At 43.6% G+C, this 26,419-nt stretch overlaps 1 protein-coding gene and 2 long non-coding RNA genes across 4 annotated transcripts; 1 reads left to right on the top strand and 2 right to left on the bottom strand.

Moving 5' to 3' along the window:
• The first annotated feature begins 2,225 nt into the window (after positions 1–2,225).
• Positions 2,226–15,867, top strand: GJA8 (gap junction protein alpha 8). Of its 2 annotated transcripts, none has more exons than XM_072994007.2 (2): positions 2,226–5,707; positions 9,205–15,867. In XM_072994007.2, the coding sequence occupies exon 2, from the start codon at positions 9,215–9,217 to the stop codon at positions 10,496–10,498; it is 1,284 nt and encodes a 427-aa protein (XP_072850108.2). In that variant the 5' UTR covers positions 2,226–5,707; positions 9,205–9,214; the 3' UTR covers positions 10,499–15,867. The 2 variants fall into 2 exon arrangements, with proteins under 2 accessions (XP_072850108.2, XP_078245936.1); XM_078389810.1 differs by having other exon boundaries at positions 2,226–6,863.
• A 1,275-nt stretch (positions 15,868–17,142) lies between these two features.
• On the bottom strand, positions 17,143–19,804 carry LOC144587989 (uncharacterized). Its single transcript, XR_013543277.1, has 2 exons — positions 19,750–19,804; positions 17,143–17,872 (listed from the first exon to the last, which is right to left on the bottom strand). It is a non-coding gene; the product is annotated as an uncharacterized LOC144587989 (long non-coding RNA).
• Positions 19,805–23,522: 3,718 nt separating this feature from the next.
• Positions 23,523–26,319, bottom strand: LOC140705640 (uncharacterized). The gene is made up of 2 exons (XR_013543273.1): positions 25,694–26,319; positions 23,523–23,963 (listed from the first exon to the last, which is right to left on the bottom strand). It is a non-coding gene; the product is annotated as an uncharacterized LOC140705640 (long non-coding RNA).
• Between the last annotated feature and the right edge of the window lie 100 nt (positions 26,320–26,419).

Genomic DNA, 26,419 nt, shown 5'->3' with positions numbered 1-26,419 from the left:
AATGGAGTCAAGAGTGAGCATACGGAATTTTTTGTGGAATATGTACCAGTTGAGGTCTCTCAAGTCCATGATGGATCTGATGCCTCCATCTTTTTTAGGGACTGCGAAGTAGTGGGAGAAAAAACCATCAATGTTGTCAGGTGAAAATTGAATTATGGCCCCTTTGGATAGCAAGGATGAAATTTCCAGATGCAATGATGTGGAGAATGGGGTAGGTTTAATCGAATTTGATGGGGGAATAGAGAAAAACTCTATTCTATATCCATGTTGGATGATACTGAGGACCCATGTATTGGTAGTGATGTTTTTCCATTCTTGCAGGAATGGAGACAGTCATGTAGGAGAAGGGGAATTGTGAAAATTGCTTACCCCTATGCTGAGCTTTACAAGAGGACTGCTTAGGACTGCGGAAGCATTGTTGCTTGAACAGCAGTGTCGTGGACTGCTGTGTTTTGTAAGTGCGGTCCAGTTGTTGTTTACTGTACCGTGGAGGTTGGTACTGAGTAGATGATTGGTATTGTGGCTTTCTATATGTTTGCTTCTGGTACCTATGCGGCTGGTATGGTATGTAGGACTTCGCTGTTTTCCTAATCTTATGGATATTATCCATAGTTTTGGCGTTAAAGAGTCCAAATGCATCAAAGGGAAGTTCTTCGATTTTTGTTTTAGAGTCATCCAGGATGTTGGCCGTTCGAAGCCAGGCTTGGCGTCTGATGGCAATGGCAGTCAGCATGGATTTGGACGTGATGTCAGTTGTATGTTTTGCAGCAAATCGCTGTTGTCTGGTAAGGGTATTCGCCTCTTCATATACGTTGAGAGCTTCTGCTTTGGCAGGATCAGGCAATGATTGAAGCATTGGGACAATCTTGTCTCACAAGTGCTTTTGGTAAGCGCCCATGGCAGCTTGGTAGTTGGCAATCTTTATGAGCATAGCTGCAAAGGAGTACAGCTTTTTACCAGCTTTTTACCTTATCAGTAGGCGTAGCCAAGGATCGGGTACGAGCTTTGTATTGAGTGGCCTCAACGACAGTGGATGTTTGGCAAGGAAATTGGAGTCTGAGCCATGAGTCTTATAGTGATGCTTGATCTTACGAGGTACTTGAACCAAAGTGGGAGGTTTGTCCCAAGAAAATTTCATCAGTTCGAAGAGAGCTGGGATAAGGCTGAGACTGTGAGGGGAAATCTTGTCCTGCTCCATATCATGAAAGACTAGGTCCCTCTCCTGTTGAGGGAGCTGTGCGTCTAGCTGGAGGGTTTTTGCCATGAGGATGATGAGTTGCGCATAGGATGAAAAGTCCTCTGAGGAAGGTTGAGATGATGAGCCCAGGGTACCTGTATCAGGGGCATCAGAGTCACTAGATGCCATAGAAGGATTTGAAGACTGAGAGGCAATGGATGGAGAACGCCTTGGTACCGTATCCTCTGGTACCATGTCTCTGTCTGATTGAGTAGATGGAGAAAAAGGGACAGTATCGTGGGCGTCAGGCCCACAGTAAAGCGTCGTAATGTGAACTGAAGAGTGTGCGTCCGTAAGCTTGGTATGCTTGGGTATTGCTGTAGGTACCATGGGAAAACGCCTCTTACGGGATGGTGGCTGAGGTATGGAAAGGTCTTGCTGAGGTTGTGGCTGGCACGGGATAGACGGGGCCATGGTATGGAGCCACAGAGCCTGAGGCACGGTGGGAGTTGGAAGCTCTGAGGAATAGGTGAAGCCATGGAATGGAAACGGCTGAAACGGAGTGTAGAAGGGCTGATTGAACTGTGGTGGTCCCTGTGGACGGTACCCAGTGCCTCCATCCCATGGTTGGTATGGAGTGGTGTGTTTGCGCTTTCCAGTATGCTTTCTAGGAGTTTCATGAACTGACTCCTGTTCCGATGGGGACTCGGTATCACCCCGCCCTGGGTATCAAGGGCTAGGTTGGGCTACGGCCCAGCTGGCGTCTGGCACAGCCTCAAAACGGCCCGAGTTTGGCAACATGCACCTATCTTCCTGAGCCGTCTGGGCTAAAGGAACGTGCTCCTTTGCATCAGAGAGTCCCGTTGCATCCCGTGAAGACTCCTCGAGTAAAATCACCTTCTTAGGTTTTTCAGTGGCTTTCTTTTTTGCAGCCACGGCTGAGTGAGAAGGTGGTTTTGCTTTTGACGGTTTGGAATTGCCTTTAGCCTTAACCAGCACAGAACTGGTAAGCAACTGCTGGTCTGTTGGAGAATTCTGGATCGGAGCTTCAGCATGAGGGGGAGATAGTGCTGAAAGGGAGGCGCTTTCCATGGCTGGAGACAAAGTCTTTTCGTAGAGGAAAGAACGGAATCTTTGGCGTCTTAACTTGATCGTTTGCTTAGAAAAAAGTTTGCAAGCAGGGCAAGTTTGATCAAGATGAAATTCTCCCAGACAAAATAAGCATTTGTTGTGCCCGCCTGATAGAGGGATTTTTCGGGAACAGACGGCACACTGCTTGAAGCCCTGAGGGGCCATAAAAGAAAAGGGGGATCTGTTGATGGCGCGGGGGGGGGAACGCGACAGAATTCAAAAATAACTGGATCAAATAATGGATTCTGTCGAATAATGATAATATAAAGTAAAATAAAATAAGTAAAAGAGAATCTAGCTAGCTAGCTGAGTACTTAATGGTCGATAGCTCTGCTCTTCCTACATCCGTCCTACAGGAACGGCGGAAAAAGAGGAACTGAAAGGAAGATGGAGGAGGTGGGGCTTATATACCCCACGGGAGGGGGGAGCTAATTTACTCTTTTTCTTAAGCTCTAGAATCTTCCGAATGTTCCTGCGCAGGCGCAGGATAAACCCAATTGTGTGCATTCACAGAGACCACTACGAAGAAAGGTCTTTGCCCTGCTTGCAGAAAGACAGCACGGATGGGGCCAACTTGGCCTCCTGTGGGAGGGAGTTCCAAAGTATGGGAGCAACAACAGAGAAGGCTCTCTCCTGTATCCATGAAATATATCTGCACCACCTGTAAATGCAGTGGGACTGAGAGAAATGTCTCTCCTGATGATCTTAATACTTGAGCCAGTTTATAATGGGAGACACAATCTCTGAAACAGCTTGGACCCAGGCCATTCAGGATTTTATAGGTTAAAACCAGTACTTCGAACCATATGCAGAAGTTCTAGTATGTCAGCATAGCACCAACCACAGTAATGCCACCATAGAATGAAACAAATGCTCAAACAACGGAAATACCGATGCTTGTTGTAGGTTTTTCAAGCTGTTTGGCCGTGTTTGGCCATGTTTCCAGAACATGGCCAAACAGCCAGAAAAACCTACAATAACCATCAGATCCCGGCCGTGAAAGCCTTTGAGAATACAGAGGAAATACTGCTCAAATTGTCCCAGCTTTGAAAAAGTCAAAGCCCCCAGCAGCAGGGTAGGTGGAGGAACTCAAATTGAAAGCAGAAAAGGGCCATGATGATTCACATTGACCCTTGCATTGTGTGATCATTGAAAAATACTTTGAATTCACCCATGCTAATTGGGGAGTAGTTGTCAATGTTGTTGCAACCTTAGGCTGTTTTGGTGCTGCCTGACCACATGGTCTCCTTTGCTGGTTGCCTGGAAAGCTTGTACTGTCTGTAGGCTGTAATGTTAATTGGACTGTAGATTCTTTGAACTGATTCTTTTGGAATTGCAGGAAGCCTGTACCTCAAACTGGGAAAAAAGCAATAGCACTATTGCATGGATTTGATCCTGGCTATTTATCTCTCTAGTGGCCAAGCAAAGAACTAAGAACATGTTGCTAAGGCGTTGCTTTCCCTGCTGTCATACCAGGCAGTGTTGGAACTTGTGAATCAGCAGATCAGGGATGGAGGCAGAGGTCCTTCATTCCTACGTTTGCAGGTCTTTCTCTGAATGGTGAGGACCTTCCTGCTGCTGTGTCCATTATGATGCTAGCAGTAAATCTGGAAATGTAGATGATGATCATGAATATGCCATGACTATGATTACAATGAACATAGCAGCAGGAAGACCTCCCCATGAGAAGAGTCCAAAAGTGGAAGCAGCAAGATCAATCCATATCAACACATGAGTACCAGACCTTTATAAAGCTGATGGCTCCTAACTGCCCATTCCAGTTGTAATCACCCACAAATATTTTGCCTTACAACAGAGATAAAGGTAAAGGTAAGGGTTCCCCTTGACAATTTTTGTCCAGTTGTGTAGGGGGCGGTGCTCATCCCCGTTTCCAAGTGAGAGAGCCAACATTTGTCCTGAGACAATCTTCCGTGGTCACATGGCCAGTGCAACTTAAACATGGAACGCTGTTACCTTCCCACCGAGGTGGTCCCTATTTATCTACTCGCATTTGCAAGCTTTTGAACCACTAGGTTGGCGGGAGCTGGGACAAACGACGGGCGTTCATTCAGTCACGTGATTCGATGTTATAGCTGAAGATCTACAGACCTTACAGCACAGAGGCTTCTGCGGTTTAATTCGCAGCGCCACCATGTACAACAGAGATAAATGACAGTAATATACTGTTCCTGGGAAAATCCATTTTTCTCCCATTTACTGTGAAGATTGCAGGTAGGCTCAGAGGGAACAGGAAAACCTGGGAGGAGATGACAGATGATGGCATAATCCCTGCTAGTTAAAAAGTCCCAGAGCTTTGAGCTTTAAATCTCCTACTATTTGGCTTCAGTGAATGGCTTCTTTAGGTTCTCATACTGCATCTGTCTCCTTCACACTATCTATAGTTTCATACATCCTCATAGTGTGCCTTGTTTCTAAGGTAAACTGCTGCAAATGTTGCAGCCTTTCCTCGCAGGGGCAGTGATCCCAATTCATTGATAATTTGGCTGCTGCTTTGCAACTGTATAATATACTTAAGTGTGATGACTGGGATCAGGCAGTATTCCAGATTGATCCACTATATATTTGTGTGATGCCAGTTATGATACTGGCAATTTTTCTGTTTCATTCCATCACATTAATTTGCTAAATTACTGCTTATCAGGCTTTTATTTTTTATTCAACTGTATGTATAACTGACAGCCATTTTAACAGAATATGACAGATTTATATTAATTATTTAATTCATTTCATAAACAAATGTAAAAACACATCAACATATGGTTCTGGGGGCCCTGAATGGCCTTAGGCTTCTGGGTTTTTTCATATTTTTCCCCATTCTTTTTAATCTCTTGCAAAAATGATGTGTGTGTGTATATGTGTGTGTGTGAGAAAAAAGATGAAATAATGCTGTTTCAGACCAACTGTTTGGCATTTTCTGTGTTACATCAAAAGTGAACAAGGTTATTTTGGAGGAATTATGCAATCACTCAAAAATATTTACAGACTTTTTTCTGCTCTGCTTCCCAGGAAGAAAGAAGGTGAAAAGCAGAAGAATCGAAGGAGCTCCCCATAACAAACCATGACTTTCCACTCAGGGGAATCTTCATCCATAGAGTTCCAAACTGAAAAGGGCAGGACAACCACTGTTCAAATCAGTACAATTTTCAGAGTGTTCGTACCAAGTACATACATAAATAGAAATACAGATGTTAATACCAAGAGATCAGTACCAGTATAGGTGATCAAGCGACTGACTGACTGACTGACTGACTGACTGACTGACTGACTGACTGACTGATTGATTATCCTGCCCTTCTCCTCGAAACTACCCTAGTGTGAACCTGGACACCTCTGTCATCCTGCCAAGTGGCAAGGAGGATTTTATTTGGCAAGAATCAGGTGCAGACTTGTAACAAAACTGATGGTAGAGTATTTGATAAATCTACTGCATAATCTATATAGGTGAGAGATAGGTAATCTGGTGTATTCCAGCTGTTTGGAACTGGGGCTTCATTCTACCCAAGTTAGCAGGGCCAGTGGTGACTATAGGTGTGGTAGTTCAAAACATTTGGAAGATCTTTGTTTGCCTTCCTCTGATATGAGCTTTTAAGATCTCCACAGTTCCCAAATACGTACCCCAAAGTGCAAGCAATATAGGCATGAAATACTTTCATTGGTCTAGACTGGGATAGTTAATCTTCAGAGCCTGGGGAAGTCACCCCTGACCCCCCAAAAAGCTTTGGAAGGGCTTCAGCCACTTCCCTGAGCCCCACCTTCCTTTTTTTCCTCCCCTCCCCAAAATGGGTATTTTGAAAATGGGGAAAAATCCTTCGTACCCTTTAGTAGCTAATTTTTAAACTCTTATTTTGGGGAATATGTGCAGACCACCAGGGATACTAGGAAGGTTTCAAAACACATAAAATGCCCTTTAGAGGGCATTGTTGGAATTTATTTTGATGTTGGGCATGTTGGGTGGGGTTGCAGTGGGGCTCAGAAGTATTGGGGGCTACCTTTAAGCCCTTGGAGGGACACAAATGGCCCATGATCTACATGTTCTTTACTCATGGCCTATACCCACCATAGTCATATGGAATATCTCAAGACACCTACTGTGTTCAGTTGCGTCCATGAAATTACTCGGCAGTGAAGTGGGAGTTTCAGCATAAGCTAATGTTGAGTTCTGCAGACAGTATCTTTGCCTGCACTACATTATCAGCATTACTGCCCATCCCTTGTTCCCTTTGCTCCTATTCAGCATATGTACACTACTCTCTCTTTTTCTTCATTATGTGCCCCTCCTCTCTTTTTTTTGGTCTTTCCCGCCTATTGTTCTCTATGTCACCAAATGCCATTCACTTTCTAAAGATGTCTGGCTTGGAGCTTATATACTGCCATGCAAATAAAGCCCACCCATCAGTGCTGATCCAGTCATATATGCTCAGTCATGCGACAAGGTTGGGATTTTTAGAGCAGGGAGAAAGTAAAGCTCACTTTTTTGCTTCCGAGGGCCAAGTAACAACAGGGTTTCTTGTCTTCAGTGAATCCTTTTACTGTGGTAAGTTGCATGTTTGCTGGCATTGCCTTTGACAGGTATTCTTTTCCTTCTAGAATGCTGAAAATCACACCAATGGGAATTTGAAGATCTCAGAATCTTAGGGTCCAGCTTAGGGTGGTTCCTGTTGCTATTCCTCCCCGTCCTCCATGATACTTCAGGGAGACGGGCAGATAAAGCCTGAGATCATGGCTATTTTACCAATATCAATGACACATGGAAACCTGTTGGTAAAAACAGCCATAGCATCCTGTTTCACATGTGCAGTTCTGTATGTGAATACTGTATGGCATGGGGAGAGGTGATGGGAAAGAAAGAGAACCACCCAAAATTGCACATGCAAAGTGCCTTGACTTACGACAGGCAACTGGGGCAGGCACGATTTTCATTTTCATTTGTTGACAAATCACACTGATTTGTGCTGCTGAATTCCCTACGAGGGTGATTGCTGTGATGAAATGTACACTGGCTGTGGGAAAACCAACAGGTTCTTCAGGTACACTGTTAAGAGATTCATCAGGACTGAAAGGATAGTAGTGAAGGATAATGTATTGAATCAATGTCTTAGTTCTTGAGTAACAGGTATGAATAGATTCCAAATAATTTCTAGTAGACTGAATACAGAAACCAGTCTGGCCTGGTATAGGATTTTTCTCAACACGTACTTCATACTGATTTGCACAATGTATTGTAGTTTTGTAAGGGAAACTAGGAACCAGTTAGCTTGCTACTGCACTGAAAATATAGTGTTGTATTCATTATTGCAGAGGTTTTTCAAAAAAAGAGACAATAAATATTTCTGAAAGTTGTGATCCTGCTACAGAGTATTTTTGAGGGTTTTTAAAAAAATGTTTATCAAGTAGCTTTAAGAAAATTAAGGGGAAACAGGACACAGCATAAAGATAATGAGTTGTTCAAGATTAATTGAGTCAGCTGCTGTCTTTTGGTACTTTGTGCAAAGTACCAATAATTGGCAAAGTATTGGTTGTGCAAATATTTGTACAGCACTTTGAGTGACAGACATTTCATTAAATATCGTAACTGATTGTGCAACAATACGGAAATCCCCAGTAGGAAACTGGTTAACTTTTAAATGAACAATATGCTTAAAAAGTCATATAGATAACACACATATAGAATGTATATGGCGATATGGGGATTGAGGTATTGCCTGCGGCTTTGAATCACATGTGCTCTGAATTGAGGGTTTAAAGATATTGGCCTTCTGGCATGTACACTTACAATAGAGAATGTTGTGATACTTTTAGACTCTGAAATGTAACATATAGAGTCTATATGTGCATTGTGCATAGTGAGTGAATTATCTCAGAGTGTGTATGATGAAATATTGAAATGCAGGTTGCTGTAGTCTGATCCTGTGAACTGATCACAAACCATATGTAGCTGCAAAGTGCTACACCACAATATATGATTATGGCCAATGTGATGCTGGTTGTGATCAAGCAGAAGCTTCCAGGACCATGTGTCAGGTTCCTAACCTTGGTCTGTGTGGCCACTGGACTGATGCTTTAACCAAGATCTTGTACACTATAGAAGCAGTTTGAAATAAACTTACCTTATTTGAGGAATTGGTGGAGGATGGGGAGGACCAGTTCCAAAAAAAATTCCAGGTGGATAGTAAAAACAACAAAGACTCCTGGCCCTTTTGAATGAATCTGCAGTTTTACCATCCTGATACTACTGTAAGTGCCATGGCTCCATCCTATGGAATTCTAGGGGTTGTAGTTTGGTGAGGGACTTAGAATCCTTTGTTGTAGTTCATGGAAGTGCTTTACAGTTCTCAGATGGAGAATTCTAAGCCCATCATCAAATTGCAAAACCCTAGGATTCCACTGGATGTAGCTTTGATGAGTGGCATCAAATTGTCATGTCTGCATAGTGCAGGTACACTCGTAGCAGCAACCCCCAAAGGCTTATGGCAGATAAATGCTATTAGTCCTTAAGGTACCACAAAATTCTACATTGTTTGTAATATGTGGCCCCTAAGTGAGGAGAATATGGGATCTATCTATGAAAGCAATTAGGAAATTTCAGCTCGTTTTTTTTAGAGGCAAATGGAGAATAGCTGCATGGCTTTGCACTCGCTGCTATATCAAAAGTGTTGTTTATCTTCAGCAGCCTTCCTGGTTTAGAGTTTGCAATCCAGAAGTGAATATAGTATATTCTTGTGCCTTAACAGAGGAAGTGTCAAACTTCAGTGACTAATTTATGGAACTGTATTAACTTCCTCTTCACGAAAATTAATAGGGAAGATGTGGAAGGTATGTCCAGAATGTATTTAAAGCCACCATATAATTTAATCATTGTTTTTCTTTTAAAACAGCCAACCAGAAATGGGTGATTGGAGTTTTTTGGGCAGCATTTTAGAAGAGGTGAATGAACATTCCACTGTCATTGGCAGAGTCTGGCTTACTGTACTCTTCATTTTCCGAATCCTGATCTTAGGAACTGCGGCAGAGTTTGTATGGGGAGATGAACAGTCAGACTTTGTGTGTAACACCCAGCAGCCGGGTTGTGAAAATGTCTGCTATGATGAGGCCTTCCCCATTTCCCACATCCGGCTATGGGTCCTGCAGATCATCTTTGTCTCCACTCCATCACTAGTTTACTGGGGCCATGCTGCTCACCATGTAAGGATGGAAGAGAAACGGAAAGAACGGGAAGAAGCAGAAAAGGCTCGGAAAGCTGAAGAAGAAGAAAACGATCACTCACCCCTTGGTCCTAATAGCCCTATTTCCAGCAAAGAAACAAACTCCAAGGGAATCAAGAAATTCCGCCTTGAGGGGACACTTCTCAGAACCTATATCTGCCATATCTTTTTCAAAACCCTGTTTGAGGTTGGCTTCATAGTGGGACAGTACTTCTTGTATGGCTTCCGAATTCTTCCTCTTTACCGCTGCGGCAGGTGGCCATGCCCCAACCTTGTAGATTGCTTTGTGTCCAGACCTACTGAAAAGACTGTTTTTATCGTGTTTATGCTGGCTGTGGCATCCGTCTCCCTCTTCCTCAACCTTGTGGAGATCAGTCACCTGGGTCTTAAGAAGATCCTCGGTGCCTTCAGGAGGCCAGCAGAGCTCAAGTCTGAAGAGGCCACGGAGAAGCCCCTTCACTCTATCGCTGTTTCATCCATCCAGAAGGTAAAAGGTTACAAGCTTTTGGAGGAGGAAGAGAAGCCGGCATTCCACTACTTCCCTTTGACAGAAGTGGAGGTGGAAACTACACCTGTTTCCCCTCCATTTCATGACTTTGAGAAGATCAGCATGGAACACCTGAAACACATTTCCAGGGCCTTTGATGAGCAGTTACCATCCTATGCTCACAGAGAAGAGCCATACGAGGAGAAAAGAGAAATGGCTGAAGCACCAGAACAGGAAGTGGCTGAGGAGGCCAAAGAAGAAGTGGAAGCTGAAGAAGAAGAAGAAGAAGAAATGGTGGAACAAGCAGCAGAGAAGGTGGAGGAGCCGGTAGAAGACATCCCTGTGGACAAGGATCAAGAGCTTGAACCGCAAGAAGAGGATTTGACAGTACCATCTGCTGAACTTACAGCTGACACAAGATCCCTTAGCAGGTTAAGCAAAGCTAGCAGCCGGGCCAGGTCTGATGATCTGACTGTATGAGGGTAGTGGTGCTGACCAAGCCACACCCACAAATATCTCAGAAATCTTAAAGTGCTAAACCGGTCATTTTCATATTGTTTCTTATCAAACCAGAAAGGTGCTAAGCAATTTTAACTGCCTTGTCAGTCCTGTTTGTTCTTCAACAGGTGCTAGGTGTCCTCTTGCTTCAGATGCATATGCCTCACTACTGTAAAGTAAATGTGCCATATACAATACTGAACATCTGGGGAAAACCTTCCCAGAGAAACAAGGAAAACAGATGTAGCAGCTGTGGTCACATCCAGTTTTGCATTGATTTTTTCTCCAGCGATGTGGGAAATATGTATCTTTTTTTTATTATACCAGCCATTGACAAACTAATAGCATGTGTATTTATTTGTTAATTGTGTATATATTTTCAGCATGACAATCCTGGTACTCTCTCCCACACTGGCCTTAAACTTAGGATGGAATTAAACATTATAGATAGCCTATGATCAGAGTGATTAGAGCTAAGAGCACATTAATGTTGGAGTTCAGGATGCAGCAGACTTTTTTTTTTTTGCTTTGAGACATGACATGCTTAGTTTGCAAACTGGGCAGGATGGGAAAATCTGCTACTGTGCATTCAACTCTTTGAGCAGTGAAGGAATCTTCTCTTCTAATGATGGATTATCTATAATATCACTTTATGTCTTTATTATCTCATAAAAAGGGATACTAGCAATGAATACAGTTTTGTTCTGCAGAGAGGTCCAGCTGAAGAAGAATAAAAAATAATAATGTAACATTTGCTTTTCAACACAGTATGGTCACTTAGGGTATGATCAAACAAGTGCAAAGGCATTTCTGATCACACCGGAAAGGGCTGGTTTAATGGGAGTTATCTCCCTTAAAGTAATCCTTCTGTCTCTCAGGAAATCAGCCTGGCCCTCTATAGCAGTGGTCCCCAACCTTGGGCCTCCAGATGTTCTTGGACTTCAACTCCCAGAAATCCTGGCCAGCAGAGGTGGTGGTGAAGGTTTCTGGGAGTTGTAGTCCAAGAACATCAGGAGGCCCAAGGTTGGGGTCCATTGCTCTATAGTAGAAGCCCTACAGCTGGACCAAAAAACTCCAGCTTGGGAATTGATCAGGTTCAGGGTAGAGCACATTGCCCTGTCCATTATGTGATCACTTGGAAACAGACCACACTGGATTGCTTCACAAGCTATTGAAATTGTGATCTGTTTCCCCATGTGATCACAGCCTTCTATTTACAATCCCACTGTGCTGTAGTTCAGGTACTTGACATTTTGTCTATGCATTGCGATACCATTAGAATTATTGAACCTAATACGTGGCCTTTAACTCCTCCACAGACACACCTGTAGATTCCTAGGAATAAAATATATCAAAATAAAATATTTTCTTTTAAATACTGTAAGCCACCTTGGTTCCTTTGGAAGAAAGGCAGCAGATAATAAATAAATAAATAAATAAATAAATAAATAAATAAATAAATAAATAAATAAATAAATAAATAAATAAATAAATAAATATTTTTAATCAGGGCGTCATTGGAAAAATGTGGTGTTGTGATCACACATATAGTGTCAGAGAGATCCCCTGAGCAACTGGTCACACATTTGCTTCTCTTTATTAGTGTAGCCCCAGAGAAAGATGGAATATTTTAGGTAAAGCATTGATTAAACATTAATAGACAAAATGGAAACATAACATTTAATATAAAGCCTACATTGCTTGTGTCCAAACTATCTCAAAGACCATATGTCCCTTGATGAGCTTGCCCAGGTGTTAAGATCATCAAGGAAGGCCTTTCTCTTTGTCCTACCACCCTCACAGGTGCACTTGGTGGGGACAAGGGGGAAAGGCCTTCTTTGTTGCTCCCAGACTCTGGAACTCCCTCCCACAGGAGGCCAGGCTGGCCCCATCTTTGCTGTCCTTCCGCAAGCAGGCAATAACCTTTCTCTTCAGGCAAACTTTCCCTTAGTGAATGAATGTCTAGGAGAGGTTTTAAGATGGGTGTGGGTGGGTGATATTTTGTTGCTTCTAAATCTGTTTTAGTAATGCTTTTACCTAACATTTTAATATAATATTGTTAATTCTTTTTTTAAAAAAATATGTAAATAATTTACTGTTTTTAGCTTTTAATACTGTGTTTTTAATTATGTAAGCCACCTTGGGTCCTTTTTTTTTTAGAAAGGTGGGGTAAAATATTTAAAATACATAAAGCAGGGGTGGAGAAGTTCTGGTCCTAAGGGATTTCAAACTATAATTCTCTCAACCTCTCATCATTAACCATAGTAGAAGGGGCTGATGGGTACTCTAGGCAAAAATCTCTAGATCAGGGGTTCCTAACTTTGGGTAACGCAGATGTTCTTAGACTGCAACTCCCCAGAAACCGTGGCCAGCACAGCTGGTGCTGAAGGCTTGTGGGAGCTTCAGTCCAAGAATACTCGGGTTACTCAAGGTTGAAAACTGTTGCTTTAGATGACCAAAGTTCCCCAGCCCTTAGATTTAAAAAAAGTTAAGCATATGAATAGGTATCTTTTACTGATACTTTATTACATGCTTTATTTGTTTTACTGGATTTGTTTGATACAAACTTCACAATCTGAAGCTGCCAGAGGTGTGTGAGAATTTTTGTATTTGTTTTTGTTTATAAGAATGTACAAGTATTTGCAAATTTCTTCATAAGCATTTGAGATTAAAAACATTTAAGAGCAAGAGGGAGCAAAACAAAGATAATAGAAAGAGAAAGTGAAATGGGGCATCTGCAGGGCCTTTAATGACTAGCTTGTTTATTCAGTGGTGGACTCCTGCATCTGCAGGGGACTACCCTAGATTATTGTTGTGTATCTTCCATCTCTATGACTCTCTGTTCCTGTGTATCCTGCCCAATTGCAAAACATCATATTCTTTTAAAGAGTCAGGCATGTATTGTTTAGGTTAATGCTAACCACTTGTTAACTTTTTTGTGTTACAGTTTACTGGCTGGCTAAATTTATACCTAACAGGATCATTTGCAGCCAATGCTGAGTGACAGAATAGATGAGAGTATTTGTTTTGGTAGCAATGGTACTCCCAAAGGTGAGTACACCTTTGTCACACCTGTTGCTTTGTACCTGTGTGCTTCTAGCACAACTTTGACTGTGCAGACTGCATGGACTACTCTGGTCTCCCGGTAATATCTTCCTAGCAGTTTTGAAGCTAAACCATACAGGATCCATGCTGAATAAAGCCAGTTGGATGTAACAAGGCTTGACTGCTGTCTGTACCCCACAACACAGAGCTGTTGTTTTCAAGACTAGCCATGCTGGAGTAAACCAAAATAAAAATCCACATAGATCACTGCAAGGTTTTCAGCTGTAGTCAGTCTGATACTCTGGAGATTCAGTAGATAATGTAACATAACATTTTTTTCTAATATCTTCTCAGTGTTTTCTAATATCTCCCAACTGATAAGATAAATGTCTGGTTTGTAAAAGGTATGTATATCTTGTTTAAAAAACTGTACTTGGACAATTCCTATTTTTGGGGAGGGATCAACCAAAATGTCACAAAATTGGAATTAGCAATAGCAATAAGCAATTTTCTAACATTTTAGTTCATCCAGATACAAGTACAGTGGTGCCCTGCATAGCGACGTTAATCCGTTCCAGATTAATCGTTGCTATGAGGAAACATCGCTAAACGGAACGGAAAAAGCCATAGGAACGCATTAAACTTCATTTAATGTGTTCCTATGAGGCCCAAACTCACCGTTCAGCGAAGTTCCTCCATAGCGCCGCCATTTTCGTGCTCTCGGTAAGCGAGGGCAGGGTGTGAAAACACTTGTGGCGGCCATTTTGGGTACCTGGTGGCCATTTTGGAACCGCTGATCAGCTGTTCAAAAAACATCACAGTGCGAAGATCGGTAAGCGAAACGCTTACCGATCATTGCAATGCGATGTTTTACCCATTAAAACATCACAATGAGATCACATTAGCGATCTATTTTTTTAGATCGCTAATGTGATTCATCGTTAAACGGTGCGCTCGTTATGCGAGGCACCACTGTATTACCTATGTATGAATTTTCCAGGGTTTTTTTTTTTTTCCTTATGGACCAACACTGTTATCTTTTGTTTCAAAAATTATTATTGATGATAAAAATGTCCACTGCAGGAGAACTGAACATTGGATCTCTTTTTAGTGTTGCGGAAAATACTACTTGATATGTTTTGCAATTTGAAAAAGAGGGAGAGACCGAGAGAAAGAGAGAGAGCCTCATAGTGGAAATGTGCAGGTATGCACTTTTGTTGGCTCAGTTTTTCCAGTACTCAGTAGCTCAGCAAATTCTCTCTGGTCTGAAACAAAGCGAATGACTCACTGCAATGGGAGGTATAATCCATTTCAGAAAATCCCTTTAGCATGAAATGCCAACACACTCAGCAAAGGCCCCATAGAATTTTTCATAAAATTGAGAGCTGCTAACACCTAATTGAGAGGTCAACTGAGGTCAGGGATTTTTCTCTGTATTCAATTCCATGGTATGGGATCAGGCTTTAATCCCAGCCCATGTGTCCTGTTCCCCTATAGACATCACCCTTTACAGTTTCAATTGTGTGTTATTTCGGAGAGGCAAATCACTTGCTGCCTTACTCTGCTCAGTGCAGTTCCTGTGCTTTGTTTAAATGATTATCCTGATTTAGCATGGCTGTGAAGTTAATAATACTGTATAATGTCATTAAAATGTTTTAGGAACTTTTACTAATAAAAGGGGAGGTGGAGCTCACATTTTTTCTATAAATAATAAATTTGTTCTTTTCAGATATTTGCTTAAGTGAAGGTTAGAACTTCAAAAAGATTTCTGAATCTGGAAAATAAGTCATATGAATTGGTTCATGGGTCCATTTACACCAACATTTTGCTTCTAATAGGTATCTCCAGAGACTTGGAAGCAGAGAAGATGACATTTTTAATTTTTGTAAATAAATAAAAAAATTTTTTTGCCATAATAATGAATACAAATGTTGGGACTGGTTTGTGAGGAGGTTAGAAACAGGAATAAAAAGATATGAGAGGCAGTTCAAGTGACTTAAATCCCTCCTTGGAAAGGGAAATAATTATTATGGTCAAGAAAGGAGAAAACTATGCTATATAAATGTCAATGTATAACTCAAAGACGTTCACAAGAAGTATATTCTTTACACTGATTCACTCATTAAGAACAATTTGTGGCTTAAAAGATTAGAGTATGGGATTTTTGTTTTATTGTGTCTTTTGTATGTTCCTTCTTCATTTTTAATAATGTATAATGCTTTTATATGCCTTTGACTGTGTTATTTTTGTAATGCAAAATTGTTTGGTGAAGATCACAAATAAAGATTGAACTGAAGAAAAAAAAATGATGAAGCATCTAGAGCCAAAGCTCTTCACCCATTCAAATAATACAATTTCAAGGAATTACGTACAAATTTTGTATTTAAATATCTGAAAGTTATTTGCATTTACAATCACTAAAGGGAAACATTTAGATATGAATTGCCAATGTAGATAAAAACATCCTGTTATATTAGATAAGAAATACTTTTATCCTGTCCAAAACATAAATAGCTTACCACTGGTTGAGTAAATGACTTCCTCTGGTTGTAACCCAGACAGTTAGAGAATTAATTCCATCTATAGTGCATTTCTAAAACACAGTTATAACCCCTGGATACTGCTTTAATTGCTATGACTGTATCCTATGGAGTCCCAAGATTTACAGTTTGGTGCAAACTTTGACTTCTCTGTTAGAGAACTCTAGCACATTTGCTTGAATTCTAAGTATGTTCATGTCAAAAACAAGGCCAACATCCTTGGGGAATTTACAGAACTTTGTTGTGTTGTCATCAATAAGAAATTGCACTGAGAAATACAGCCATATTCCACTGATTCTCAAAAGCTAGAGTACACTAGCAATGGAGTCCTCTCACCTCAATAACAAGTCCAGTAACTCTGCACCTGAGGGATGAATGCCAATCCTGCAAAGTAGAAACAATTATAGGTATTGAATGATAATAAAAATGCTACCATAGTCAATTCCAGCCTAAGGAAACTGAAGAGGAGGTTTATGTCCTTGGTAGAAAACCTTATGAAATGGCTGCTGTATTATGTACCATCTGCACAACTGTGAGGGGCATACCCTTCCTTTGGTGGGAAATGTGTAGCCCACCAGATGTGGCCAGACAACACAGACAGCCTGATTTTATAGAAAAGGTGCAGATGATTCCAGCCTCCCAGCATTCACTATTTTACTGAACATGCAGTTTTGCACTTAAAAATAAACCACAATATCTACTGCTTGAAAAGTGGCTGTTTTACTGCTCACACACAAAGCTGCCTTTCAGAGTTATGACAGAGAATGTTCTTGATGTGAACTCTTCTATTTTGGATGAAAGCAGACAGACAGACCAGACGTTCTCCTTCAGCACAGCTGTTCCTGGACTGCCAGGGAAGCAAGCAGTTCCCGGACACTTCAACCAGCACCCTGAGATCTGACAACTCTACTCAGAGGTCATTAGAGCTTAAAAGATGCAAACGATATAGTATCTTGTTACCTTCTCTCTCCCCTGATAAGAATTTTGCTGTAAATGTGAGACCTTCTGCTGGAGTGTGTGTGTATATATCTATTTCACTTTGCAGAGAACAGGGAACTTTTATTACCATAGAAACAAACACTTCAAGAAGGGTTACCAACACGTCTCCAGAAAGCAGAACATAACCCAGTTCCTGGATTTTAACAGTAAAATGAATTCCTGTTATGACTGATAAAATCTATTGAATAAACGCAAGCACAGTTGTTGCGTCCACCAGTTTTCTAGAAATTCAAGGAAAGGCATTTGGAAAACAGTATGGTTTATATATTTAAAGTCAAAAGCCTCATATTTGTACCTGATCTTCAAGGACATTTGCCAACCACTCAAGACAGCAGTTCCACTCCACTCACTCCCAATAAAGTCAAAGAATAATGCATTAGAAGCAATAGTAATATGTCTTAGCTGACAGCTCAGTCTAAAATGCTCTGGGCTTATATGTCACATGATTGTGGACAAATGAAAAAGAGATACCAGAGCAAGATAACTTCCTTAAAAAGTACAAATGGCAAGCAACAAAGACAAGGCACTGCATAAACTAAGCTGGGCAGGGCTTTTAATAAGTTGTTCCAAAATAAGACCCACTGAAATCACTAGATGTAATGTCCAAAAAAAGTGCCCTTTACTCAAAATTCAGCCAACTTACATTACAAAAGCCATGTTACACCAGTAATAATGTAGTAGTTAAAAACTTGGAAAAATAAGTCAGACTCAAGACCAGCTTCTGGAAGTGTCAAGGTCCAAAGCAATTCATCAGTCTTTGTTGTTCAATTGCCTGCAATAATACATAGTCATACAGCCGATCAGTGTCAAACTAAAGGAAACATACATCAGAATTATACCTTGTGGATGATAAAACAAGCTTATTTGTGGTGTTACAGTTGAGGCTACCTTCTTGTATGAGAATTATGAATTGAAAGACTATGATGAAGATATGTCTGTAACATTTCTATCTTTAGGCAAAAAACTAGCATTAAAATGCATGAAGCTGGTCTGCTTTTGACTGTGGCGGTGGTGGCTTGGCTCTGTCACTGCACAAATAAAGTAAGCAGGTAAATAAGGCAGGGTGGTACCAGCTCTCCCATTCAAGAGTTGCCCAGTTTAAGGGTGCTGGCTGAAGTCTCAGGGAATGGCTAAACTCCTCCAGGCCTATATGAGAGGAAACAAATCTCTGTGGCAATGGAGCAGGAAGGCACAAGAGACAGTGCGATCTTTGTGTGTGAAGGAATACAGAATCTAGAAAACCCACATTGTGTGTGCTGTACGCAAGGCAGCACAGAATGTAAAGCATAGTTAGAAAGACAGCTATTGCCAGAGCTGCTGGCCACACTTTGGCCTTTAAGCTACAATGTCAAAATCTGCTCTTGTTATTTTTCATGTTTTGGTTGGCCATATTACCTAGTTAGTTGGGTTTTATCTAGGGGTTTGTGGTTTGGTTTTTTGCCCATTTACTGGTGTCCTCTCATGCTGAGTCCCATAATAAGCCAGCCCAGAAGCAGTTGCAACTCACTTTCCAACCCTTGCCCCTTCTGCGTTGTGATGTCACAAGGTTCAGGTTTCAGTCCTGAAAGCTTGGGAAGTGGCAGCTACAATCCAACTGGTGGCTGCCAACTGAAAAAGGAGGAGAATGCATCGGTGCCCATTCTTCTAAATCTTGCTTATCAGCTCACCCATGAAAGGAAGAAACTCGCATATGAATTTAAGGAGGAAGCAGCCCCTCTCTCATCTCAATAAAAGGGAACAGGAATCAGGAGCATCTTGCCTTCCACAAAAGAGGCTGAGGAGATGCAGCAAGATATACTCAAGGGTGCCTCTGAGAGATGCTCAGTGATGGTCCAGGAGAAGGAAAACTAGAAAATATCCTGTCCGTACCAACACATTGCCTCAGGCAACTGCCTTACTTAGCCTAATAGCCACAGTGGCCGTTTTTGACTTTAAAAAAAGCCTACTATACTCTTGAAGTGTACTTTTTTCATGCTCAATTTCAGTGATATTTACCCATCATGGTTTTGCTCAACCTCACCAGGAGAAGTCCTGACCAATTTTTTCTATGTGATTTGTTGGTTGTTATATTTGATGGTCTTTATATTACATTAGGGTGCTAGTTTGTGCCATCCAAACTTCATTCATCTTTGCAATAATCAAAATATGCAACCACCCAGGGAACAAATAGGGCAGCAAAGCTAAAAAGGGAGAGCAGTGTTCAGTTCAAAAAGAGTAGGTAATGGCCAGTGTTCTGTGTAGAAAACTTAAAAATGCAACATGTTGAGAGTGTTAATTTTAGCTTTTTTCAAGCCAGGGGCTTTTGGGGGGCTGAGACAGGCTGGCCCTCTTGACATGTTCAGGATGCTAGGACTGGCTTTGGGTTTCCCAACTGCCTGGCTAGCTCTCTGGCCACGTTCAGGGGTGTCGGGACAGGCTCTGGGTGTGCCAATAGAAGGTTTAGGCTTGGATGCCAAGAGGGCCGGCCTGGGTCTGCCCCATCCAAAGGCTGTCTGCGCATCACCCCATCACCATATTGCCTTGCTTCAGATTGCAGAACTGATCTGGTTTAACCTGTGCCAGGCAGGAATTCTACAAAACTTAGCCTGCTGGGACTATGTAACCCAGCAGGCAGTCAGGGAAGCAGAAGGTGGAACAAACTTAACTCACCAGGACTACATAATCCAGCAGGCAGTCAGGGAGGCAGAAGGTGGAACAAACAGTCTGCTGGGACTACGTAACCCAGCAGGCAGTCAGGGAAGCAGAAGATGGAACAAACTTAACTCACCAGGACTACATAATCCAGCAGGCAGTCAGGGAGGCAGAAGGTGGAACAAACAGTCCGCCAGGACTACGTAACCCAGCAGGCAGTCAGGGAGGCAGAAAGTGGAAAAAACAGCCCCCTGGGACTATGTAACCCAGCAGGCAGTCAAGGAGGCAGTAGGTGGAACAAACTTAATCCACCAGGACTGTGTAACCAAGCAGGCAGTCAGGGAGGCTGAAGGTAGAACAAACTTAACTCAGCAGGACTACGTAACCCAGCAGGCACTCAGGGAGACAGAAGGTGGAACAAACTTGGAAACAGCAGCAGGCAGTTCTACAAAAATTAGCTCGCTGGGCCAACGTGACCGAGCAGGCAACAGTTATTCCAGTGAAGCTCCAGGAAACAGCAGGAGGCAGGAGTTCTACAAAAATTGGCCCGCTGGGCTGACATGACCCAGCAGCCAGGCAGGCAGGACTTAGTTGGAACTTGGCCCAAGGAGGCGACTGGAATCGGCAGCTGGACTTCTGAGTGAGGGCCAGGTTTACAGGCCAGCAGGCAAGTAGGCAGGTCTTTTTTCCCCCAGGAAGACTGGGGAGTGGGTAGGTGGGCAGGCGGGAGGGCAGAGAGTCAGGCGCAGGCAGGCAGGCGGTGTGTTAAGGGAGAGACTGTCATTGGAACCCTACCTCTTTGGGTTCAGTGAAGGGAAGCCCAACAAGGGAAGGTTCACCTTGATGAACGACAGTCTCTCCACAGTAATGGAATCCAAATACAAGCGGCATGGTTGGAGTATGTCTCCGAGATGGGAAAACACGCGCTCACTCTGGACGCTGGTGGGGGGGGATGGAAGGGAGGTCCATGGCCACATTGGACAACTCTGGCCATATGACTAGTTTCCTAGCCCAGTAATGGAGGGGATCTGACTGGTGGGGCTGAGGGGGCTCAGCCAGATATTCCCGCACTATTATCTCTGACAAATCCTCCTCAGCTGGCTTTCTTTCCTCTGAGGCAAGTGCCAAGGTCACCACAGAGGTACAGTAATATTGGTGGTGAATGGAACCTTCACCAGGTAGAGTCCTTCCTGTGTTTCGGGCAAACCACCCTGCCCCTCATGGCCTGACGTTCCCATCACTCCACGCAAGCGTTGTTCCCCCAATGCCCTGCAGACCTCAGTGGAGAGCTCCGTTCTCCACTCCTCGAGGTTTTAGGTGTGTGCTGCCAAGCCCCCCTTGATTCGAGGATCACACAGGCAGGCCATGCGGTAAGCTCTGTCACTGTAGACAGGATGGAGTCGCTTCTGCACGCCTGCCTGCAACCTCTTCACCAAAGCCCTGGTCCGTGGAAGGAGGGAGGATCCTGGTGCTACAGCAGTCTCCAGGAACCAATTGAGGGCATGAATCAGGGGGATGACCTGCCGCAGGCTTGCTGTATAACCACACAAGATGTCTGTGGTTTCCAGGAAGGGTCTGAGCACCTCCATCATCTGGGAGAGGGCCAGCCAATCCATGGTACTGATGCTCACCTCTCTCCCCCTGGGCAGAATGGGCATGGAGGACATGATGTCCTTCAAAACAGCCTTCTGCACCCCCAGGCAGGACACCATGGTGTAGCTGGAGTTCTACCTGGTGGGCAGGTCTGTCAGGAGAACGTGAGTCTCCTGACCCAACTCCTCCTGCCTCTCACACAGCTGGCAGGTGGCTTTCAAGCTGCGGGAGAAGTGGCCCACCAGTTGGCGGCATTGCTCCAAGAGTGCCCAAATCTCCCAGGTGTCTGCGTCCCACTCAGGTTTGGCACGGCTGCCCAGGCTGAGGGCATCGCGCACCACAAGGTGTAATTTGTGCACCATGCATACGATGCCCTCAAAGCTCACCGCGTTCAATGCCTCCAATATGTTCCACCCAGCATCTATAACCATGTGGCTATGGGTCACCTCCCCTTCCAGTGCCCACTCCTGCAGTGTGGACAGGAACTCATTGGCGATGTTCCTCCCCATCGCCTGAGCTTCCATGTGTCGTGCCTGCAGCAGAGCAGACCTGTAGCCTGGGGGCAGGGCAAGGGCCTTCCCCTGTGGCCCTGTCACCAATGCCCTGCCATTCCTCAGGTCCTCTGCCTGCCACCAGTGGGCTGTGAGCAAGAGGTAGCTGTGAAGTGCACCTTGCACCCTTGTAGCCATGAAAAATGGTCATGGACCACCTCCCTCACAGAGTCATAGAGCAAGGGCAGCACTCTAGAACTCAGAGTTCTCCATGAGGGGAGGTCATACCAGGGGGCAAAATAAAGCAGCAACCGGTGGAAGGCTTGGGATTCCACAATGCACAGTGGAAGTCTGAGAAGGGCGATCATCTCGGCAACAAGACAAGTGGCCACCTGCTGGGCCTTGCCCTTCAACTCCCGGCTGAGGGTCATGGCAGATCCAATAGATGCCACTTCATGGAGCGTGGCCTGCCTCGTGCTCCCAGCCCCAGAAACCCCTGGGGCTGCCCTTTTGAAAGGAGGTGCCTCCTCCTGCCTCCCCTGGAGCTGCTGTTTTCCCTCTACCAGACAGCAAGGACAAAGTGCCTTCCCTGGACAGGAGCCTTGGGTGGTGCCTCTCCAGATGTTGGCAGAGGGCAGTGGAGGACAGATGCCTGGGGTCTGACCCCCTCCGGACCACCCCAAGGCAAGTATTGCAGCATGCCAGCCGTGGGTCATCGCTGAGTGCCATGAAATGATCCCACATGGCCCCTCTGTCATGTTTGCCCTAATGAAGACCTACTGACTGCTGGTCTGGGAGGAGGGAACAGATGACTCTGGGGGCAGGGGTGGGGTGGGGGCTGTGAAGTCTGCCCTGCCATTACTGGTTCCAAATCGGACTGTGGATCTTCGGAAACCAGTAACTCCTCAGATTCCTCTAGGACGAGGAGCAGCAGTTCTTTTGGCATCACTGGAAACTTTGGTTCCGTGCGTCCCTGCAAGGCCACCGGAGGAGGGACAGTGGCACTTGTTATCATAGACGTGGTTGTGCATGTGGTGGTCATGATGACGGTGCTACTACTTAGCCTGTGTAGCTTCACAGCTTTCTTCCCCTTGGATTGCCCCTAAAGAAATCCCTTCATTGCCTTTCTAACAAACCAACTAAACAAATAAAGCAATGGAGACTGAGGAAGGCAACTAATAAGAGGGTCCGAGAGTGTGTATTAATTTTATTTTTAGAATGATGGTTGTGTAATTCTTTTACTAAAACGTGACCTGCCTGCCTAAACAAAGCCCCCCTCAGCATAATGTAATTTAAAAAATCCCCCCCCCGACCCACTGTGGCAGAGAAGCCAAAAACGTCCAAAAAGAAAAGCCTTGCAAGCTAAGTCTCAGTCTCTCTCTCTCTCTCTCACACACACACACACACAAAGTAGGACTATACGTTTGTGGCGTTCTCCCTTATTATGTTAAATAGTCATGCATTATTCATGTTGTAGGCTAATATTGTTGAGAGGCAGAGCCGAGAGAGAGAGAGATAACAAGGCAGAGCCTGAGAGTGAGGAGTCAGTCAGAGTGGGAGAGAGTGTGGAGTCAGGAGAGATAGATTTGGGAGATCCGGGGTGTGACTAATCAGAAGAGTGTATAGTAACTGTAAGATCAAATAGAAGGTTGTTATTGATGATGTAGAAACCTGAAGAAGATACGTATGAATTATTACCAAAACATCTGTAATCAATTAACCTGTTTTATTTATAACTGGTGAATGGATCTTCATCTTTCTTTAGAAAAGTATGTTGATTTAGTGATCAACTGGTGGCAGCATGTGAAGAGGAGTTTGGTTTGCCTTCAGGTGCTCTGTGGTAGGAAGATAACTAGGGATAACTAGGGGCAAGTGCCACAATGTTGTTGTTGTTTAGTCGTTAAGTCATATTTGACTCTTCATGACCCCATGGACCAGAGCATGCCAGGCCCTCCTGTCTTCCACTGCCTCCCAGAGTTGGGTCAAATTCATGCTGGGCGCTTCAATGACACTGTCCAGCCATCTCGCCCTCTGTCATCCCCTTTTCCTCTTGCCTTCACACTTTCTCAACATCAGGGTCTTTTCCAGGGAGTCTTCTCTTCTCATGAGATGGCCAAAGTACTGGAGCCTCAGCTTCAGGATCTGTAGCTGAACATTAAGAAGACAAAAATTATGACAACAAAAGAACTACAACACTTTAATGTTGACAATAAAGCAATTGATATAGTAGAAGATTTTGCTTGATTCAATCATCAATCCAAATGGTGACTACAGCCAAGAAATCAGAAGGAGACTGGGACTTGGGAGGACAGCAATGAAGGAATTTAAAAAGATCATCAAGGTTAAGGAGGTGTCACTGGAGACCAAGAGCAGAATAATCCACACTCTTGTATTCTTGATCACTATGTATGGGTGTGAAAGCTGGATGGTAAAGAGCAGTGACAGGAAAAAAAAATTATTTGTTTGAAATATGGTGCTGAGGGAGAGCTTTGCAGATACCCTGGACTGCCGGAGAGGTAAACAAGTGGGCCCTAGGTCAAATCAAGCCTGAACTATCTCTGGAGACAAAAATGTTCAAACTGAGGCACATCATGAGAAGGCAAGAGCTGAGCAGGGCTGTTGAGGACAGAGCATTCATTCACAGGGTCATAATAAGCTGGAGAGCAATTCACCTAAATCATGTGTCATTGGTATGCAAAAGGTAAAAAGCACATGGGCCGACCAGCACATGCATTAAGTGCACTGAAATGTAACTAGATGTCTTCCTTATGGTCTCCACTTTGTGTCCAGGGGAGTAGTTTCTACATGATGGCAACCAACATGTTTGCTTAACAACCATCAGAAGCAGTCTTGACTGCAAAGATTTCCAATTGCCCAAGTCTTAAATCACAAGATTACAATGTGATTTTATTTCAAGATGCAGTTGTAGAAAGGGTAACATTAGTCTGTGCAAGCATTATAGATGAAAACAAAAAGTGAAAGAAACCATGGCGGCACTTTAAAGACTTTTTTGTGGTTTAATCAGCTTTTGTGAACAAGTCCACTTCATCAGATGCAATTACTGCTCACCTCTATTGCCAAAGTAGTGAGAGATCAGTTTGGAAAAGCTACTTTTCTGGATTACAATTCCCAGAATTTGATTCCGAGACTTGTTGCCCGAAAAAGTAACTTTTCCAAACCTCCAGTAGAGATTTCACCAGGACCACAAGCTTAGGTTTGTGTGTGCATTCTGTGCTGTCAAGTCAGATTACTCATACAGTAGAGATCCCAACAGGGCTTTCAAGGTAAATGAGATACATATTTAAGGAGTGGTTTTACAAGCTCCACTCCCCTAGTGCGTTTCCATGGATTCCAATACTGTTCTTCAGAGCCTGTCACTTTATCTACTATTAAACCACACAGGGAACCCTCTTTAGCCTGATTTTGTTGTTGTTTAGTCCTTAAGTTTTGTCTGACTCTTCGTGACCCCATGGACCAGAGCACGCCAGACCCTCCTGTCTTCCACTGCCTCCCGGAGTTGTGTCAAATTCATGTTGGTTGCTTCACACTGTTCATCCATCTCATCCTCTGTCGTCCCCTTCTCCTCTTGCCCTCACACTTTCCTAGCATCAGGGTCTTTTCCAGGGAGTCTTTTCTTCTCACTTTAGCCTGATATTCCTTGCAAAAAGCGATCCCTTGAGCAGCAGCTGCAACCTGGCCGCTGCTGAAGGCATCCAATCAGAATGAGCAAACGTCTGTTTTACCAGCCCCCCCTTCCCCCACCCGTTTCCTAGCTTTACCCAATGGCAAAGCAGCAATTCACTCGCTTCCGGTTTCTCCACCGCCAGCCTTCCGTCAATTCTATTTCCCTGCCCACGAGTTCCACAACTCTGGCCTACCTTATTCCAAAAGAGGCAACAGTGTCTTTCGATGTAGTACCGGAAGTTCATGGGTGCACAGCAAGTTCGGCGGCTCTTTTATGTGCGTCTACAGTAGTTCTTTCTTGACGCTTTCACGTATAGACTTCTAAATTAGACGAACACAGAATCCTCAGCTTCTAGGTTCCTTTTAGTCCCTAAAGTTTAGTTGCTCATTTTTTCCTCTCGCACCTTCTGTATGGAGATTATGTCTATATTTCCCATAAATGAATACATTTCTATATTCTTCATAAGCTACAAGCGCCTTGATGGCAGGTAAAAAACAACAACCCTCTTTTCATGTGCTGAAATCGCATGCAAATTTACTCTGAAAGTATAATCGTGTCTCGTGCAGCCTTAATCCAACCCTGCACAGTACTGCACCCTTGCAGCGCGTGTGATGCAGCAGCAGTGTACCAGGCAAAAGACAGCAGGAAAGACAGTTCATTGTTTTTCTGTCTTGCACCGTTCTTTGTGTAAAAATGTTTTAAAACACCTGTATGCACGTCAATAAGGCACGAGGCTTCCCTTCTGCGAGGAAGTGAGCGCTAAATTACACCTGGTAAGGGGGCCACACCGGACAATCTGAACCTTCGCATGGTATGATTTTTTTTCAGCTGGTACGCCAAGCAAGCCTCAGTCAGCCCCAGGTTAATGTGCAGCTCTTTTGGGTTGATATTGCATGCCATGGGGTAGGTACCATTTGTA

The sequence above is a fragment of the Pogona vitticeps genome, chromosome 3 (genome assembly GCF_051106095.1).
Source record: "Pogona vitticeps strain Pit_001003342236 chromosome 3, PviZW2.1, whole genome shotgun sequence".
NCBI lineage: Eukaryota > Metazoa > Chordata > Lepidosauria > Squamata > Agamidae > Pogona > Pogona vitticeps.
This window is presented reverse-complemented; position numbering and strand designations above follow the sequence as displayed.